Here is a 19885-nt window from a genome sequence, read left to right as displayed (position 1 = left end):
AGTAGGTACCATTTGATTAATTGGTTAATAAAATATAATTTTTAACATTCAACATGCTATTTTACGGTTTTTTGATACTGACCAGTGACCACAGTGACTTGATAACATTATTTTACATAAAAATTTTTCACTCCAACATTTCTACTTTTTTATACATATTTGATTTAAACAAAATATCTAATAATATTATAATGAATATTTTCTTGGCGCAATCGATGAATACCTAATTAATTTGTGATAAATTCACTGACGCAAAAGATGTATAATATTATATGTCAGGCAGTTTAGAAAAATATACGCAATTGACTAATACCGATGTATGCAAGGTTATAATCATTTTTATTACGTCTTGGACTTATAGTGGCAAATCATTTTTTTTGTATTATTAATCAAGTTATAAACCTTTTTGTTTCGTTAAATTCAATTATATTATTTAAACAAATACAAAGGTACAAAGTACAAATAAATAAATAATTGTTCTGAAGTCGTAATGATAAATATATACGATGTAAGTACCAACTTAGGGAACACTGAATTTCCCGGCCGGATTAAATTATTGTTAAATTGGAATAAATCGATTTTGTAATCTGGTGGTTTAGCATATATCATGAAATATTAATGAATAATGATATAGCTCATAATACAGAATGTTAGTAATCTTAAAAATGAACATTTTAATATTTTTTAAATCACTCAAATTAACATCTGTCAAATATGTTGAGAATTGTTCATTAAGTGTTATACACATAAAATAAATTAGTTTAAATTAAATTTAATACATTTGATAAAAGTGAACCACTCAGACTGTCCACGTACCTCCCAACCTTGCGGCTGGTTGCGATCATCGTCGCTAAATGTTCCAACTGCGTTAGCAGTAGACCATTAGCAGCCTCACGCTCCGGCACATGGACCATGTCTCATCATCGTGGCCAATGACGACTCCAGATTTGCACCTGGAGGGGACGATACATACTACAGAAATGATCCTGTGAAGTATGATCTTAAATTTAACACTGCACATCAACCTATATATGTGTAGTGCACAGTCCAATAAAATTTGGTAGACTCGTCACTTTGATACATACGGATATGACGTCACGATACCGCATTCGGATGACCACAACGATGGACCGAACGCGCTGTCGGGTCCAATACTTTTCCGTCGTTATCTCCGTGCCGGAAAAACGTTTTGTCCTTCTGGAAAACGTCGACGTTCTGCGTTCCAATGCCGAGTCTCAGTGAACGTACCGCGACAGAGCTATCTACCGGTCGTTCCGTTTGGCACTCCACAAACAAGTTGTGATTGTTGTGAACAGTTTTAACGAGACTTTTCCCCGATAGATAGCGTCTGTCGTTACCGAAAACCGACATGCCATGGCTATTTGCGTTTGAATCAGTTCAATAACACCTAATGTCTAATTTGAATTTTAATTTGAATAGCGTAATCCCTTAATTTTAAAATCCACGTACTATGAAATGTGAGAAAATATTTTTTAAATGCTCATATACAAAAACATATAAGCTAATCAATTTATAAAGTATCGGTCGTTGGCCGTTGCATTTTTTCACGTCTTAACGCATTATCACTATACATATTGTGTTATTGTAAGTATATTGAATTATTACATATTATACCTACCTACATAGTATAAGATGTTAAATATAACCATGATAAAATTTATTTAGGGCCATTTTTACAATGTCCGGTTAAGTGTCGGTTAAGACTAACCGGTAATATTCTATCGGCCACTAATCGAACATTGAAGAACGGTCCTTAATATACTCACTGCTTAACTGCTTGTTCGATAAATCACTACCTATAAATAAAAAATTAAAAAAAATTTATTTTGTTAGTTAACTTTATTTATTTCAATATAAGTATTGGATTAATATATTTTATATTAGTTCTTTGAATACGTGAAACTCTGATGGTTTCCCAGAAACAGACCACAAAGCAGTTCATTTTTTGGAATATCAACTTTTACGCGATCACACATCGCGCATCGCACGCCACACATTCAAATACACGATACTATAAAATAGGAAATCAGGGCTTAAACGAAGAATTGATTTGTTTTTTTTGTTATTAGATTAAAATTATAAAATAATTGGATTAGATAAACTGCAAACATAGTGATGAACTGATGATAGATGTATTTTGAGCAAGAAAAACGTTTCTGTTAGGTAAGCATAAGCATCCATATGATCATTATGCTTCAGGATTCCTTCGAAAATTCGAAAAGATTGTACAATTACGGATTACCTACATAAATTTTACAGGGGAAAAATAATACACGTATAGGTATCTTAATAAATTATCAATAAACAAACACCTACTATAAGAAAAAATATTTATTTTTAAAGGTAACTTAAACAAAATATGATCCTGTTGGTACGACAATCTGTCCAAATACAGATATCCTGAGTAACCTGCCAAATCAGGTGTTGACTGATGTGTACAGACGGATCACAAGTTATCTTGTCGGACCGACCGGATCATAACAGTGTGTATATCAATATCATATCCTAATGTTTGAACAATTTTTTCTGCCCGAAAATCTTTTCTTAATTCAGTGAATTCGAGCTTTTCAATCATCATCAATGGACCTAATCGAGTTGATTATCGATTTTTTCTTCTTTGAACGTGAAGGTAGGAAAACGAGTTAAATCTTCGTTTTCACTAAACCCATACGATGCTCTAAGTTTTTTTTCCATTGCAGCAATTTCTTTGCGCAAATCAATACATGCTTGTGACTGAGTCTTCGTCAGTTGTATGTATTCTTCTTGTTTATCATGAATAATTTTCATATATTTATCATTGGACTCAACTTTTTGTTTAATAGCAGTATCGCCAGTATCCAATTCAATATTTTCACAATTCCCCTTTTTACATATAGCAGATGTTCTGTAATTCTTTATAATGACATCACACACATTTTTTATTAACATTTTTTTCATTTTGATTGATTGTTAATGATTTATTAAGATAATGAAAAATTATAATTAACTATTAAATTAATAATATTTATTTTAAATTTATTGATTGTGACTAGTGACTAATGACTACTTATATAAACATATACAGTTCGTTTGTTAATTTATGTATGGCCAAACACAAAATAAAAATGTTCTAAAAAAAAAAATAATAATTAAATGCATAAAATGATTTATTTATTATATATTACTGTCAATGGCCATTTTCCACAATGTTCAGTCTGTTCTAGACAAAATATCACTACTACCTATATAGATTATTAAAGTTATTTGATAGTTTTTACATATTTCCAAAATAGGTATCATTGTTAATATTTTTCCATTTTTGTTATAGTTATTGTTTAAGTATATTTCATTACAATGTACATGTTAATCATTATAATATTATTATCTTATACATAATGACTGTCTCATTTGGCATATCCCTTTAAAATTTTCTCAAAATATTATTGTAAATAAGCTAAAGTAACTGATTTTGTTTTAAATAATAATACACATAGGTGCTTCCACACTTACTAATAATATAAATATGCACTATATACATCATTTTCTTTGATATTGTTCATTTTTTAATTTACAGTATTTAGAGGTTTCAGGTTTCAATGTATTACTAAACTACATAAAAATAAAACTTATTTTGTGGCTGTCTTACATATTACCTATTATGTATGGAACTATACCTACAATTCACTCATTAAATTCATCATTTTCGGGCAGGCAGACTCGACTATAACTTCTAAATATATTATTTATTATGTAGTAATCTTATGTGTATATTGATATTTTGTCATTTCTATTACACATTTTGTGGAATTTAAAAAAATCATATGTATAGTAATCAGTCTGCCAGTAGCTAGTAAATTCACTCATTAATAGTCTCCATAAGTAATAATTTATAAATTAAAATAGCTGTGAATTTACAATGGATTAGAAAAAAATTAACTATTCAATTTTAGTACAAATTATTTTATTTTCACAAAAAAAAAAAAAAAATTATATATTTAAGTTTCAACTATCTAGACTTATTATAACACATTTTATCTTATACATATTTTCCAAAAAATCTATGATCAATTTTTTTAACTTTTCGCTGTAAATCATCCATGTTGTTTTTAATTAAATACTCCAATGTATATTTATTCTGATTATTTTCAATTTGCCATTGTTCTTTGGCTGAATCCAACTCTAAAATTTCTTGACTAACAGCTTTGGCTTTAAATGGAAGTTTAGCAGATATTTTACTTAAAATATCTTTTACCTAAAATATAGTAAGGTGTTAGTTAATAACTGATAAGATAATTAAAGAAATAATATAATAATATTACAGAGGATGTAAGTTACAACAAAAATAAATAATATTCAATATTAAAAACAGGTTTTTGGTCAACAACATTATTGCCCTCCAACCGTTCACATAATTGAAAAAAACACAAAAATACCTCTAGATATTCACAATGACCTGCGATTTCAATAATAATTCTGCCTGTTCTGATTGGAGTTACATAATGATCTATGCTACCTTTGCCACCACCCATTCTCTGCCCTTGGCCCTGTAATACCACACAATTATATTATTTATTTGTTTGTATACTGAAACTTATATAATATATATAATTAACCTTTTTAGTGACAGCTTGCCATGGTGAATCAATTCTCCAAATAGCAAACATCCTGGACCAGTCTAATTTTCTAAGTAAGCCCATACGAATAACTTCAAAGTGTATAAACCTCATTCGGCCTCCACCAGTTGCCTATAGAATAAATTAAAACAAATGTAAGCACATAATTATTTTATAACTCTATAATTAAAATGTACTCGATGTAGTTATGTTCAAAGTGTAATGTTTACTGTTCAAAAATAAATTAAATTTCAAAAACTGACCTGTATACCATACTGTTTATGTATAAGTTTGTTGTGAACTGTTTCAGGTCCTCTCATCAAACCCAACATTTTATGCATTTTTGGAGGTCTCAATTGAGAATTACTATAATTTGGTACCCTGTCAATATAATGGAGTTTAGGCCTTTCTGGAATCTGAATATCTGAAACAAGTGTATGTATGCAGTATATATATTACACATAACAATATAAATTTTTTATTGAAAAATGTCCTTCATTTCTTACGATCATATAGAATTGGAGGTTTAAAATTCTTAATGCCTCGAACATTATTGACTTGTGGTAGAGCAGTACCTATAACACAGATATTGAATGTGTAAACATTACAATTTTATTATTAAATATATTTTTTTATACTTACAAGACAATTGGTTTGTCGTAAACTTTAACATTTTATGAAAAATCATTTTCTGAAATAGAATATCATAAAAAAATCGAAAAAGTTTAGAAATTGTAAGTCAAAATTAAAAATTAATAATTATCGTGACTCTTGGCCGAATAAGATAATGTCTTTTTAATTTTACTGATAAGAACTACAATCGGCATTGGGTATTAACGTTTTCAAAACGTTCCTCACTTCTGGTATAAAAACAATACGGTCAAAAACGCAACAGAACGTTATCAATCGTGTACAAGCTACCGCAAGAAAACTGTCTAATCTGCATGTTGTATTTTTAATAAAACTTACAATTCATTATTTAACGTTCTGGAATTTGAAGAAGGTATTATATTATTATATTTGCATTTCTATTTTATTTTTTTTAAGCTTGCATAATTACTGATTAGTTCATAGTTGTCTTCGCTAACATTAATGCACGACTGAAAACAATCAATCGTCTAGTAAAAAATGAGCTGTGGATTTCTTTGTTGAATTTTATGAATCAATAGTTACGATTTACATTTATATTTACACTTATTTACAGATCAAATGAAAATGGAACTTGAGAGCAACGTCAATGAGGCACGCGGAAATGACATGTCGGATGCTGTGATATTTCAGACCTACTGGCTGAATAAGAGAGATGTAGAATTTGAACAAGACATATTAAGAAATCCGAATTCAGTCAAGTGTTGGATGCGGTACATAGATAATTATAAACTTGGGCCGTATAAAAAAGTATGTGTACTGTATGAACGCGCCTTGAAACAACTGCCTGGCAGCTACAAATTGTGGCACTGTTACTTGAAAATACGTCGCAAGTATTTAAAAACAACAGACAATCCAGACTATGAAGAAGTGAACAATGTTTATGAGCGAGCATTGGTATACATGAACAAGATGCCTCGTATCTGGATTGAGTTCTGTACGTTTATGTTGAAACAACCCAAACTCACAGTTGCTCGTCGTCTATTTGACAGGGCTCTTAGAGCCTTACCAATCACTCAACATGTCCGAATATGGCCATTATATTTGAAATTTATAAAAGAAAGTCATGACCCAGAAGTTGCCGTTAAAATATATAGAAGATATTTAAAATTATTTCCAGAAGATTCAGAAGATTATATTGAATATTTAACTACTTCTGGACGACTTGATGAAGCTGCCGTACGTTTGTCTGAAATTGTCAATAATGACAGTTTTGTATCCAAACATGGGAAATCCAAGCATCAACTTTGGAATGAACTATGCAATTTAATATCAAAAAATCCTTTAGAAATTAAATCATTAAATGTTGATGCAATTATACGTAGTGGTTTAAGACGGTATACTGATCAGCTTGGTCATTTGTGGAACTCTTTAGCTGATTATTACATACGTAGCGGATTATTTGAAAGAGCAAGAGATATATATGAAGAGGCTATTCAAACTGTTACAACGGTTCGTGATTTTACACAAGTTTATGATGCTTATGCACAATTTGAAGAATTAAGCTTACAAAAACGAATGGAAGTTGTTCATGCCAATCAAAATAGTACTGAGAAAGATGATTGTGAAATTGATTTACGTATGGCAAGATTGGAAAACCTGATTGAAAGACGATTACTACTTTTAAACTCTGTACTTTTAAGACAAAACCCCCACAATGTTAAAGAATGGTTAAAACGTGTACAGCTTTATGAAGGAAATGACGTTCAGGTAATAAATACTTTTACAGAAGCTGTGGAGACAGTTGATCCTCAAAAAGCAGTTGGTAGATTGCATACACTCTGGGTTGAGTTTGCTAAATTTTATGAAAAAGCCAAACAAGTTGAAGAAGCACGCTTAGTATTTAAAAAAGCTGTTTTAGTGTCATATATAAAAGTTGAGCATTTAGCCAGTGTTTGGTGTGAATGGGTAGAAATGGAATTAAGACATGAAAACTTTAATGAAGCAATGAGACTAATGCGACAAGCAACTTCCATTCCTTCTCGGAAAGTAGCCTATCACGATGATACTGAAACTGTTCAAATACGATTACATAAATCATTAAAATTATGGTCCTTGTATTTAGATATGGAAGAGAGTTTTGGAACGGTAAAGTCAACAATGGCTTGTTATGATCGAGTTATAGATTTAAGAATTGCAACTCCACAAACTATTATTAATTATGGATTATTTTTAGAAGAAAATAACTATTTTGAAGAAATGTTTAAAGCTTATGAAAAAGGTGTAGCGTTATTCAAGTGGCCAAATGTTTTTGACATATGGAATACATATTTAACAAAATTTTTGGACCGTTATGGTGGTACAAAACTTGAGCGTGCTCGTGATCTTTTTGAAGAATGTCTAGAAAGTTGCCCGCCACAATTTGCTAAGTGTATTTATTTATTGTATGCAAAACTTGAAGAGAAACATGGTTTAGGTAGACGAGCAATGGCTGTCTATGAAAGAGCCACTGAAGCTGTTCTACCCGAAGAGAAGTTTGAAATGTTTAACATATACATTAAAAAAGCAGCAGAAATATCTGGTATACCTAAGACTAGAGAAATCTATATGAAAGCTTTGGAAGTTTTAACCAACAATAATGCTCGTACAATGTATCTGCGATTTGCAGAACTTGAAACAAAATTAGGTGAAATTGATCGGGCTCGAGCCATATACTCACATTGTAGTCAAATATGTGACCCTAGAGTAACTGAAGAATTTTGGCAGACATGGACCTCATTTGAAGTAGCTCATGGTAATGAAGATACTCTCCGAGAAATGTTAAGAATTAAACGTAGTGTACAAGCAATGTATAATATCCAAGTGAACATGATGTCAGCACAAATGATGTCTGTGATTTCGGTTGAACCCGAAAAAAGTGGAATGAAGTTATTAGAAGAAAAAGCATTAGAAAAGATAGAAAAACCATTGGAACCAATCAAATTTGTTTTGGGCAGTGAACAAGACCGTTTACCAAATGAAAAAGTAATAAATCCAGATGAAATTGAATTTAGTGATGATGAAAATGAAGACGATGGTGATAAAGAAAATGAAGAAAACGACGACGAAGATATGCCTACTAAAAAAGATGTCCCTGCTGAATTATTTGGTAACTTAGGAGCATTTACTGAATAGATATTTTATATTAAACTAATTCCTTTTTTTTTCGTGTATGTAAATAGTAAATACTTATTTTTAAGAGGATTAAATGTATTTTATGACATTCATTTTAATAAATTTTTTAAAGATTAAACTATTTATTTTAGTGTGAAATTATGTTAAAATTATTATCTATAGTTCTATAGATATGTAGATTAAGCGAGATGTTGGACAACAAATATTAAAATACTACATGTCAACATGCAGTAATTACTTTTTAGATATCAAGGCTGAACACTGTATAATTAGTTGCTACTCATCAAAATATGCAGTTAAGTTATTAATTGAATTAGACCTATATTTTACAATGTATGATGTTATAGAGTTGTAATTTGGAAAACTATGAGTTATTTAATAAAATAGCAAATAAATAAGTAGGAATGGAGAGATTAAAGAAGTACAAATAATAAAGATGTAAGTATAAAATGTATACACATATTAATATAATTATATGTATAATTTACTACTTTTTTGTTAAGTTATTTATTAGTTATATGAGTAACGAGTTGAAGACTATAGTCTTAGTTCTCGTCTCTCAAGTTACTTAGTATTATACTTAAAAATGTTCAATACTTCAATTGCTTAATGTTTAGTATGGTTTGATTGACTGTACATGAGAAAATATGTTGAAGAAAATTCTACTCTAATATTTTAGTAAGTACTCTACGTCTCTACTTATGCTCAGGTAGAAAACATTTTATTTTATTTTATTTTTTCATTTCACCTATTCACCGAGCAAGCCAAAACGCCCAAAACTTGTTTAAATCTTGAAAATTGAAATTAAAATCCAAGTTGTAATGTACTAATATTTTATCAGCTGAAACTTTAAATTACTACACGTGGTATTTATAAATTGATATTTTAAATGGTATAATATTTCGTTTGGTTAATGATATGATTTTTTTTTTTGTTAAAATTTGAACCTAATATAGATAAAAGGATCGTGAGATAATTGAAAATATTTTATACTTTTATAGGTATCCTTTGGGGATCGCGATACTTAAAGTAAAAAAGGTTGAGAAACGATGATTTGAGTTTTGAATAATCAAAGACTGTGTCACTGTGACATGAACAGCACGAACCAAAGAATTGGTTCCTACTTCCTGTTGATAACTGATAAGCTCATCATTTGAATCACGGTTATCTTAGTAGATAACCATGAAAGATTTGTGAATAATTTATATTATGTGATATTACACTTTAAGTGTGCTTAATTTTATTTTTTCAAAAACTTATTTATTAATAATAATAAACCTACTCATAATCGTTTATGAATATGCTTATAGTTTAATGTTTTTAAATTAAAATTGTAAATAGATTTTTAATCTAACACTATCGTTTAAAGTAATTGTGTAATATAAATGTATTAAAACTATGTTTCTTAGACGATTAAAATTATCCCATACACGGTGTTTTTTACCGGCGTATTTCTTAAATAAAAATGAACACGATGTAGAAGGAACAGAAGTCTTAGAAGTAAAAAAAGTCGGTGGTTGGCAAGGTGTTTTGAATACATTTTCCCCAGAGTAAGACTTAATGTTTAATAAATTAAAATTAATTTCAATCGGATCATATGAGGTTATTAAACTTTGTATTTGTTTTTAGCGAAGATGGTAATCCAACTCCAGATGTAAGAGCTATACTATCAACAATATGTTATAGCAGTTTGATGGGTGGTGTGTATGGTAGTATATCATACAGTAAACGGGCTTATGAAGATTTTTTTCATAAAAACCAATCAACACTATTTCAAAATCAGTTTGAAGCCAAAGTATGAGATTTAAATTCATATTTTATACTGACGGTTCTCAACATTTTTTTAATTCATGCATCCCCTAAAATAAAAAATATTGTGCCTCATTTGAATAAATGACCCAACATTTTTTATTAGCGTATAGTGGACACAATATCAATATTGACCTCACATCTCCCTTGTTGAGTGCTTATAGTTTGGGAATCGCTGTTATATACTATCATATAGATCTAAACTATGATGTCTAACATGCATTAATATTCTTTTAGGCTAAACTACAATCGCAAGTTACATTGGCAATGGCAAGAGGAGTTTTCAAATGGGGAACTAGAGTAGCATTGTTTTGTGGTTGTTTTTCGTAAGTTTTCATTGTGTATATAACATATCTTATGTTTTGGATTCTGAAAGAAGCAAAATTGTTTGTTATTAATGTAAAAAAGAAAGTTCTATGACTACCTACTTTTTTATATTTATTAAATTAATAAAGTAAAGGCGATAGTAACTTTTTTTCTAAATATAATAAATTATGATTGCTAACAAATTTAATATCTTATATGCATTGGTATTACATATTTATTATAATTATACAAAATAATAACTATGCCAATTTTTATAAATTCAGACAGGGCTGGGCAAGATAACTCAAACAAATAACTGAATGATTCAGTGTAAGGTTTTTATTGGTCTAGTTCATTATTCATATAAGTTCAATATGTTATATTAAGTACTTATATTATTTTAGGTGTTATTATTATTATTGTACTATACAATGTCAAACAAATTTTATTATTCATGTCAAATTCAAAAATCAATCATACTCTTTTGTGTTATTTTCAGTGATTTGTAAATATTGGTTATTAGTTGGTATATTATGAATTTTGTCAAAATATTTCATCAATTACAAATTAACTTAGAATCTTTCATAAATTAAAATATGAATTAAAAATAAATTTTTAGTTATTAGAAATCAGAGTTTGAATTTTAACAACTATATAAAGTATTACATTAATCACAAATGTGTGTAGATAGTAATGGAATAGCATTAATAGCAAGTGGGTGGTAGTGATGTTGTTAGTGCGAGTGCAAAGAATAAATGGGATCTTTTGAAAATAACTTACTGAAATGATTAAAGGATGACTTAACTTAATTTTTGGTAATTATTGTTAATTTCATACACTATTAAACATTATACATGGTACCTATCTTATAATTTCTTCAAATACAAATTTTTAATAAGTTATTGAATGGAGACAATTTTAAAGGGATATCTGTGCTTTGTAAATTGAAAATCGATCAGATAATAAATAGAAGTTTGATTGAAGCATTTGATGAATGTTTGTTTGAAAAAAATAATGCTGAATTTATTATTCCTCAACATAATATTATTATTATACCATAGTTATGTAGTAAAAAAGTCATGTATTTGTTATTAGCATATTATTTTAGAACGAAAAAAAAAAAAAATAAAAATATTGGGTTAGTATTTATTTTATTCAAGTTAGGTATAATTGAAAAATAATTTATTTGTTATTGGTATATATTATGTTTTATTTTTAAACTTAAAATTTCATTCATTATTTTCCTTTTCAGAACAATAGTAACTGCCGTGAATGCTTACACACAAAATGTTACTGTATTTAGTTATGCATTAGGTGGTCTTGTAGTAGGTGGAATTGCAAGAATAAGTTTTGGTGTGAAAGGTTTTGTTGTTGGATCTACATTGGGTAAGTATTTTTAATAAAATGCATCATAATACCTCATATTATAAATAATGTAAATTTTAAAACACATTGGACTTGTGTATAACATTTAACTATAGTCTTTACTTACCTGTAACATAATGTTATTAATGTAGCGCGAATTTATATGCATTATAAATCAACCAAATATTTGTCAAAAAATCTTAAATATGCATTAAAAAAGTAAAATAATAAAAAATATGTATAAAAAATAATATTTTTTGAACAATAGTGTACAATCAAATTTTTTGTTTTAAAAATATAAAAATATTGGAATTTAATAATTTAACTTAAAGATTAAATGTGTAATTAAAATTGTAAAAGAAGCCCTTAAAATAAAAAAATAACGAAATATGCAAAAATGTGCACTAAAAAAGTTTCTTTTTTAAATTGTTATGTCACGAAATAAAATATGTTGTGCTCACTTACCATATCATACGATCAACAAGAATAAATATTCAAATGCATATAAATTCATGCTATAGTTAGAAATATTTTTAACAGTAAAAATATAATATTGTCTGTTAATATACCTAGCATTGTAAAATAAAATTAGAAAAAAATCCATTTTTATTTAACTAAGTATTATTTTTAATCTATTTTTGAAAAAAAAATATGATAATAATTAAAATCCATTACCATTAAAATACTATTAAGTGTCAATACATTATTTTAAATTTAAAACAAATGAATATGAGACTAAAATAAAAACAAGTTTATACTTAAATTTTTTTCTAAAGCAATATACATAAAAAAATTTGAAACTTATTATGTTATTATTTCATTTGAAAAGCCAAATTTATTTATTTTTAAAATTGAATTTCTTGTTTTAAAAAAATATGATAAACTTTTCCCCTAATCTATATCTATGTATGTTTGTTTCAGGAACTATTTTAGGTTTCATTGTTGGAGGTTTTACATTATTAATATTAAGGTTTTCTCCTTTAACTATGGATGAAATAAAAGAATGGCAAAGTCAAAGTCAAGTAGAAAGAGATTTGTATGTATAAATATAAATTTAAAAAAAAAAAATAGTCAATCATGTTTGCGTTTGTTGCAGGTATTTTATTAAGGAACAAAAAACATCTCGAATATTTAAGTATGATAATACACCTGAACTAAAAGCACACGAAAAAAGATTACAACAGCCAGAAACAACTTCTGATTGAAAAATTACTATTTATAATTTATGGTAAACACTTATTTTATTAATATTCATATAATATTATAATATGGCAATAAGCTATAAGTTAAAATATAATAGATATATGTGTGTAACTAGGTACTATTACTATTAATATTAAATAATAATTTTAACTTATTAAAGGCTTAAAATTTGTCATTTTGTATAATAAAACTCAGAAATATGGTATATTGATATTAGAGTTAGATGTAATATTGTAGTATGTATGATATGTATCTTGTTTTTTTGGAATGTTGTATTTTCTTATTTTTATATAGTGATAGAATTGATTAATATTATTAATTAATTGTGCATTTTAATTACAATTTCAGAATGAAGTGAAATATGCTGGGAGTACTTTAGTTCTCCGTTACCAGCCTTCGTCATAGTGAAAAATTGATACTTCAAAGACCTTGGTAAATCTTTCATCAGTCTACTAATCATCTAAATTGTATCTATTAATTTTCCAACAAAGTTGTTACTTCTACTACAAAATCCCAATGTTTATGTACACTACTTAAAAATTAATTAATTGTTAATATGTACATATTGTTATGATTGCTGGTAATTTGTGTTGAAGTAAATAGTGTTATTTCTTAATTTTTAGTATAATATACATAACTAAATTATTTACCTATATTCTGTATAGCGATAGAACATGCCTATTCTGTGCATCTTTGCGCAACAATCTGCTATTGATACCAGTTCCACTATAGAAATGCTTGAGAATGTACAGAAAAACTTAGTTAAATTGAGCTGTGAATTATTAAACAGAGTATACTACTAGTTAAACTTTATACTAATCTATTGCAACATTTATATGAACAATTTTGTTAATGCTGATTAAGGGGGTCGGTGGTGGACAGTTATTTTAGCCAAAATATCCAATTTTTATTCCATCATACTGATCGATGTAGTAATGCGATAATACTTTTTAAAACTGACTTGAATTTGTTAATATGTCTACTTGAGATCGGTCAGTCTTTTTTCTCAATTTCACCCCCCCCCCCCCCCTAACAACCAAAAATTTAGTTTGAATATTTTGAAATTTTGGCATTTTCAAAACGTTGACTATTGGAATATAAATCAGAAATCTTAAAATGCCTATACTTAATTCCTTAAATATACACCACCACCAATCCCTTTAATATTGAACAATTTATAAGTCCTTGATTAATCAATCTACCAAAATCTAAATTGTTTTTCTGAGATAATTTTAAAACAACATTTTTTTTATTTGTTTAAATATTTGATAATTTATAATTATAATTTTTTCATGTGATTCTGATCTTAGTATTGTTAATTGTTATATGATTTTAACTATAAAACATCTATATCAGGGTCAGATTAACAAACAAAATAGAGAAATAATAAAGGATTTAGATGTTATACTACAAATGTACCGCTTATAAAAAACTTATACTCAGTACAATTTTATAAATATTATAAGAAAATATAAATAAAAATATTTTACCCTACCATTAACCTGGAAGCAAGCAATAAAATAATTATTACTATTGGAACCTATTGGAACCTGATGGATATTGAAACTGAGAAGAACTAATGTCGACTTAGACTGTTCAGTGTTCACACTTTGGTAAGGTATGTTGCATAATGTTCAATTAACTATACACTCATTGTTGATACAATTTGTAGTTATAATTAAAAGTGGATTATTTACAATGAAATTAAATAGTGATATGTATTAAATTTAGAAATAAATTTAAGTACCTATATTTGAAAATAAGAACAATAGATTAAATTATTGAAGTTGTTATAGGTTTGTTGAAATCCATGAGTCCATAACTGGACAAGGATTGATATTAGATATTTAGATACCATCGAATAACTAATAATTTACTCATGGGTTAGGTTAGGTCTTTTATAAAAACGAAAATTGAATATCTATTTGATATCAATGGCATTGTAGATCAGTTATAACTATAGAGTAAAAAAATGCACATTGACATATTATTATAACATACCTAGTTTAGATTGTTTGATTTACTGTGAACTTATTAATGTAAAAATATTATCAATGTTGAAACTTAAGTTGTGAATATTAAAACAATTAAGTAGGTACCAATTTATCATTAAACCTACCACTATCTTTCAAATAAAGGTTAAATGTTTGATATTATTTGTTTTACACTTTTAACTTGATAAAACTATACATGCCTACTTATTTATTTTGAAAACTTGTTCAATTAAGTGAATTTTTAAAAAGGTACAAATTCCATGAACACACACTAAAGTTGTGAATAAAACTACTTTGTACAATGTCTGTTAATTTTTAGGGGGAATAAAATCATAACATAATTTTAACACAGAATACAATTATATGTTCTAATAGGTTTTAATTACAGATAAGTAACCATAAATAATTAAATAAGAATCTTTAATTATAATTTTAGATTCTAAACAAAGTGATGAATGTGTTTTTTTATTATACATTTAAAATTAATTTGTGTAGGTAGATATATCAATTCTGATATAAGATATTTGTTTTAAAAACTTTTAAACAGTTAATTAAGTGTAGACGGTAACTGGAACTTTGGAATATTTGTGTTATAACCAATTTTATTGTAATAACCAGACCCTAGGTAATCTACCAACCAATTTGAATAAGACAATGGCTCACTATGATCAAAGTAAACATTTATTTTATTTATAACTATATTATATATACATATCACAATTCATAATAAATTTTAATACACAATAATTACTTATAACTAAATTTTATAATACACATTTTAATAAATAATAAGCTTTTTACTTATTATAACTTCATGTTATTCAATAACTAAAAAGCTTATCACAATACATAATAAAATTGAAAAATACGATGAGTTAATACTAGCAGTAGATGCTACATATGGATGTGCGCCCCCGACGAATGGCCACCACTTGCCTAAAGTTGATATCATATTCGTACGGCTTTCGATATCTATGTCCAAATCGTCACTCTGACTGGATTCATTTTTTTTCACGTACACCGAGGCCAAATCCATGTTTTCTGAATTCAGTATTGACACCAATCCTTTACCGTTATAGTTTCCACATTTCGGAAAACCAGGAGGGGATGGTGGCATGTCCCAGTCTTCACCGATCTTGAATACAGTGGCCATGCCCACTTCAACATGGAACTCAATGTGACAGTGAAATAACCAATAACCTATTAAATAAAACCAATAGGTACTTATTATTAATTTGTTGAAGGTTTAAAAATATCATTCATGTTGCATTGTCAACTTACCAGGATTATCGGCCAAGAAACGTAATATTGTAAATCCACCATCTGGTACTGTCACTGTGTCTTTAAGAGGCGCAGTCCGCAGATTTCTTACAATGCGCCCGTCTCTGTCCATTTGTTCGATCTCTTCTACAGTAGTATGGTTTCCAACTCTTTCCATCGCAACTACTCGAAATGGATGTCCGTGCAAATGGAATGGATGATTTGCGTTATATGTAACACCTTAAAATTAATAAGAAGATATGTAGGTATAGTGAATTATTTGTACCTAAGTATACGTTTCACCTTTTTTCCAATATTTGTATTTACCTTTATCAATGAGAAATAGTTCAACGACTGACCCCAAAGGAACTCTTATAATATTTGTACATTCACAGAATTCGTTTGAGCAATCTTTCTTTATATGATCACAACTCATCCAAGGTTCTATCATTTCTCTTTGAGATAATAATGGAAATGATGGAAGCTTGAAAGACATTTTGTTAATTTGTGGTGTGTAAACTCGTTCAGACTTATGCGATACTATAACATATTAATATAAAAACGTTTATTCATTAAACCGATTCCACTTACAATCGTATTAAATTATTATTACTAACCTTGTTTGAATCCATATAACATAGGTTTATGGAAATGTGGATTATCCAAAGAATAAAAATCATAAGACATAAATAACGTTACATCTGGCTTTTTCTCTAAACGAAGATCGTATTTTGGAGGTGTTGCGTCTTCTAATTCTGATACAGTAGCAGTGTCCATTAATCCTGATCCTTTATTCAGTGCATTCAATTGCTGTAATTATTGTGTATTTAAGAACATTAGTTAAATATTAAATGTAATCATAAAGCAAAAAAATATTGATATTATTTTTTAATTGTGCATAATATTTACAATTCCGGAATGAAATGTATTGTCATATGTTGGTATGCCCTCTGGTTCTTCGTCACTAGCTCCATCATAGTGCAAAATCGATACTTCAAAGGCCTTGGTGAACCTTTCATCGCAGTCCATTAATCCTTTAAATCGCATCCAATAATTCCCAACATTAGCTGTTGCTTCCACTACAAAATCCCAACGTTCACCAGCATAACTTACAAATGAATCGACTGTAAACATGTTTACATTTACGTTATATTATTATCATTGTTATATAACTTATATGGAATCTAATAACGTTATTATTTTATTATTTTTTTAAGTGTAACTATATTATTATTCACCTACTACTGGTTGAACATTATATCCATCTGTTGCAATCATAGTAAACGTATGATTATCGATACTCATTGAAATTGGACAATTTAAGAATCCAGCGTTAATCAGTCTAAACCTATATCGTTTACCCTAAACAATATAAAAACATTAAAACATTTAATATTGAAGTTAATTAAAATTGATTTCCATTTATATAGGCATACAGGTAACAAAACATATTTTCAAATAATCGATTAAGTTTAAGTTAATACATGTATTAATTGATAAATACACTAATCTCCCTATTTTTTACTGAATGAAAATTATAAACTAAGTAATTAAATACAAATAGAAAATTACATTTTCTTTAATGTTAAATAGGTAAATAACAAATTTATATTTATACCTACATTTAATATTATTATATTATCACGCTTAGAAATGTATTTGTTATTTTTGTATTCAATATGAAAAGTTGAAGAGTATTCAAGTCACTGAACCATGTATTGTAATAAACCAAGAAATCTACTTATTTGTATATTATGAATTTATAATTATAATAAGCAATAACTATAAACGCTGTTCACAGATCGCGCTATATATTATATACCTATACGCTGTGTTATTACACGTCTGTAAATACGATTCTACTCAGCTTTTTTTTTAGCTTTTTGTGAAACATGGTAGGTAGTTGGTACATATTTTAAATAACATAACTCTGCTAATAACTCTCCTAATTCTAACCTATCCAAATTTTGGTAAATTATAATTTCATAAAATAAGACCGATTTTGATTCCAAAAACAGGTAAAAAAAAAAGTATTAAAAAGTCTAAAAAAGCACTAAAAATTAAAAAATCACAAAATATGCAAAAAAAGCAAAATAAAATTTTTAATTTGAATTCTCTGTATCATGAAACACATTTTTAGCTTACTCTGCTATTTTTTAAGCATCTTATAAGAAATATGTAAATGCTATTAAATCCCATCCCTGATTATGAGTAACCTATCTAATTTTTGTGACACAACCAATTATTATTTTATTTATATTTTTGTAGAAAAGGATCCTATGTAATATTATACATGATGACAGACTGCAGATTGTATGCTAGGCACTAAAATCACAAATCACCCCTGGGGCCCTAAGTTTTTAAGAGTTTTAAAATTCGTACTAGTGGCGCCGATAGGTTCAACTGTGACAAATGCCATAGCTAATTTAATTTGTTGGGTCTAGACATCTTGGGCTTGAAATTGATAAAAACTAGGCTTCGATAGAGCCGATAGAGGTGGCGCAGTGATGATTGTGTTCATATTTACCTGTATTATATTGTACGGTAGGTTTTTATATATTTTACTCACTCTGGTCACGTTGAACTGAGCCAGGGGCGTGCGGTAACCGCCGTCGAACACTTTGTAACGGCCGCGGCCGTTTATCAGAATGCTCTCGGGCTTATTGTTGCCCGAACCGTGGTAGTGGGCAAGGAACTTGCGGATGCCAAGCTCGTGCAACCAGTCGGTAACCGTGATGATGTGCACGTCCACGTCGTACATGTCGCGGTGCACGTCCCGCGACTTCGGGGCCCGCACCACGAACGACCCGAACGCTCCGTCGCCCCGCTGACAGCCCGAGTGCGAATGCCAGAAGTGCGTGCCCTCGTTGTCGGCCACGTACACGTACCGGAAGGAACTGTGTGGTGGAACCGGACACTGCGTCACGTACGGCACGCCGTCCATGTACGGTGAGTTGCGCTGGTGGTGCCCGTGCCAGTGGACGGATGTCGACTCCTCCATCATGGCGTTTTCCACGTCCACCATGACCGTGTCGCCCAAGCACACCTGCGAATCGCGATACACGCGTCGATCGTCAGTATATATATTATATAGGTAAGCTGTAGTACGCACGCATAACGTTTCGCGAGCGTTAAGGATTTAAGGTGTATGACTATATTATTTTACAATATTTTTATATTATAATATATACACGCGATAAACCCTACCGGGTTATTTCGCAATAAACACTGGGGTCTATAGGAGAACGGATAAAGGAGTTTAAGATTATGACAAATTCGAGATTTCAACGCGTTTGACAAAATATTATAATTCATGGCATATTTTGATATTTCATTACTATATTATTAGGTACGTGTTTAGGTATGCGAAATGTAAGGTACTGGCTAGGTAAATAGGCTAGATGATACTTATAGAATCTACTTGGCATACATTTGTTAGATGTGATACTGGTTATCATGATTTTTTTTTCATAGATATACTTCTGTAGATTATGAACGTTTTGATCCATATGCGTTTGTTAAATTAAATATGGAAAACATAACGAAACTGAGGTAGTGGAAATCTGGCATTAG

At 28.9% G+C, this 19885-nt stretch overlaps 4 protein-coding genes and 1 non-coding gene across 9 annotated transcripts in view; 2 read left to right on the top strand and 3 right to left on the bottom strand.

Moving 5' to 3' along the window:
* Positions 1-794: 794 nt before the first annotated feature.
* Positions 795-1003, bottom strand: LOC114131624 (small nucleolar RNA U3). Its single transcript, XR_003593014.2, has one exon. It is a non-coding gene; the product is annotated as a small nucleolar RNA U3 (small nucleolar RNA).
* A 2941-nt stretch (positions 1004-3944) lies between these two features.
* LOC114131623 (39S ribosomal protein L16, mitochondrial) lies at positions 3945-5421 on the bottom strand. The gene is made up of 6 exons (XM_027996886.2): positions 5256-5421; positions 5120-5188; positions 4877-5037; positions 4614-4745; positions 4434-4544; positions 3945-4252 (listed from the first exon to the last, which is right to left on the bottom strand). The coding sequence occupies exons 1-6, from the start codon at positions 5299-5301 to the stop codon at positions 4037-4039; spliced, it is 735 nt and encodes a 244-aa protein (XP_027852687.1). The 5' UTR covers positions 5302-5421; the 3' UTR covers positions 3945-4036.
* A 73-nt stretch (positions 5422-5494) lies between these two features.
* Positions 5495-8493, top strand: LOC114131620 (pre-mRNA-splicing factor syf1 homolog). Its single transcript, XM_027996880.2, has 2 exons — positions 5495-5616; positions 5818-8493. The coding sequence occupies exon 2, from the start codon at positions 5823-5825 to the stop codon at positions 8373-8375; it is 2553 nt and encodes an 850-aa protein (XP_027852681.1). The 5' UTR covers positions 5495-5616; positions 5818-5822; the 3' UTR covers positions 8376-8493.
* A 1084-nt stretch (positions 8494-9577) lies between these two features.
* On the top strand, positions 9578-13711 carry LOC114131622 (RPII140-upstream gene protein). Its single transcript, XM_027996885.2, has 7 exons — positions 9578-9925; positions 10005-10170; positions 10422-10510; positions 11743-11876; positions 12777-12891; positions 12952-13083; positions 13407-13711. The coding sequence occupies exons 1-6, from the start codon at positions 9774-9776 to the stop codon at positions 13058-13060; spliced, it is 765 nt and encodes a 254-aa protein (XP_027852686.1). The 5' UTR covers positions 9578-9773; the 3' UTR covers positions 13061-13083; positions 13407-13711.
* Positions 13712-15715: 2004 nt separating this feature from the next.
* The window catches only part of LOC114131621 (uncharacterized), a 34023-nt gene continuing 29853 nt past the window's right edge, over positions 15716-19885 (bottom strand). For all 5 annotated transcript variants that reach the window (XM_050203918.1, XM_050203929.1, XM_050203913.1 and 2 more), the window contains 7 exons: positions 18882-19358; positions 17551-17674; positions 17222-17436; positions 16930-17122; positions 16640-16852; positions 16334-16552; positions 15716-16252 (listed from right to left, as the gene is read on the bottom strand). In XM_050203918.1, coding sequence (XP_050059875.1) covers positions 15870-16252; positions 16334-16552; positions 16640-16852; positions 16930-17122; positions 17222-17436; positions 17551-17674; positions 18882-19358 — 1824 coding nt within the window. In that variant the 3' untranslated portion in view covers positions 15716-15869. The remainder of the gene's footprint in view (positions 16253-16333; positions 16553-16639; positions 16853-16929; positions 17123-17221; positions 17437-17550; positions 17675-18881; positions 19359-19885) is intronic.

Source organism: Aphis gossypii, chromosome 1 (genome assembly GCF_020184175.1).
Source record: "Aphis gossypii isolate Hap1 chromosome 1, ASM2018417v2, whole genome shotgun sequence".
Taxonomy (NCBI): Eukaryota; Metazoa; Arthropoda; class Insecta; order Hemiptera; family Aphididae; genus Aphis; species Aphis gossypii.
The sequence above is the reverse complement of the archived record's forward strand: the minus strand, read 5'-3'. Positions and strand labels throughout refer to the sequence as shown.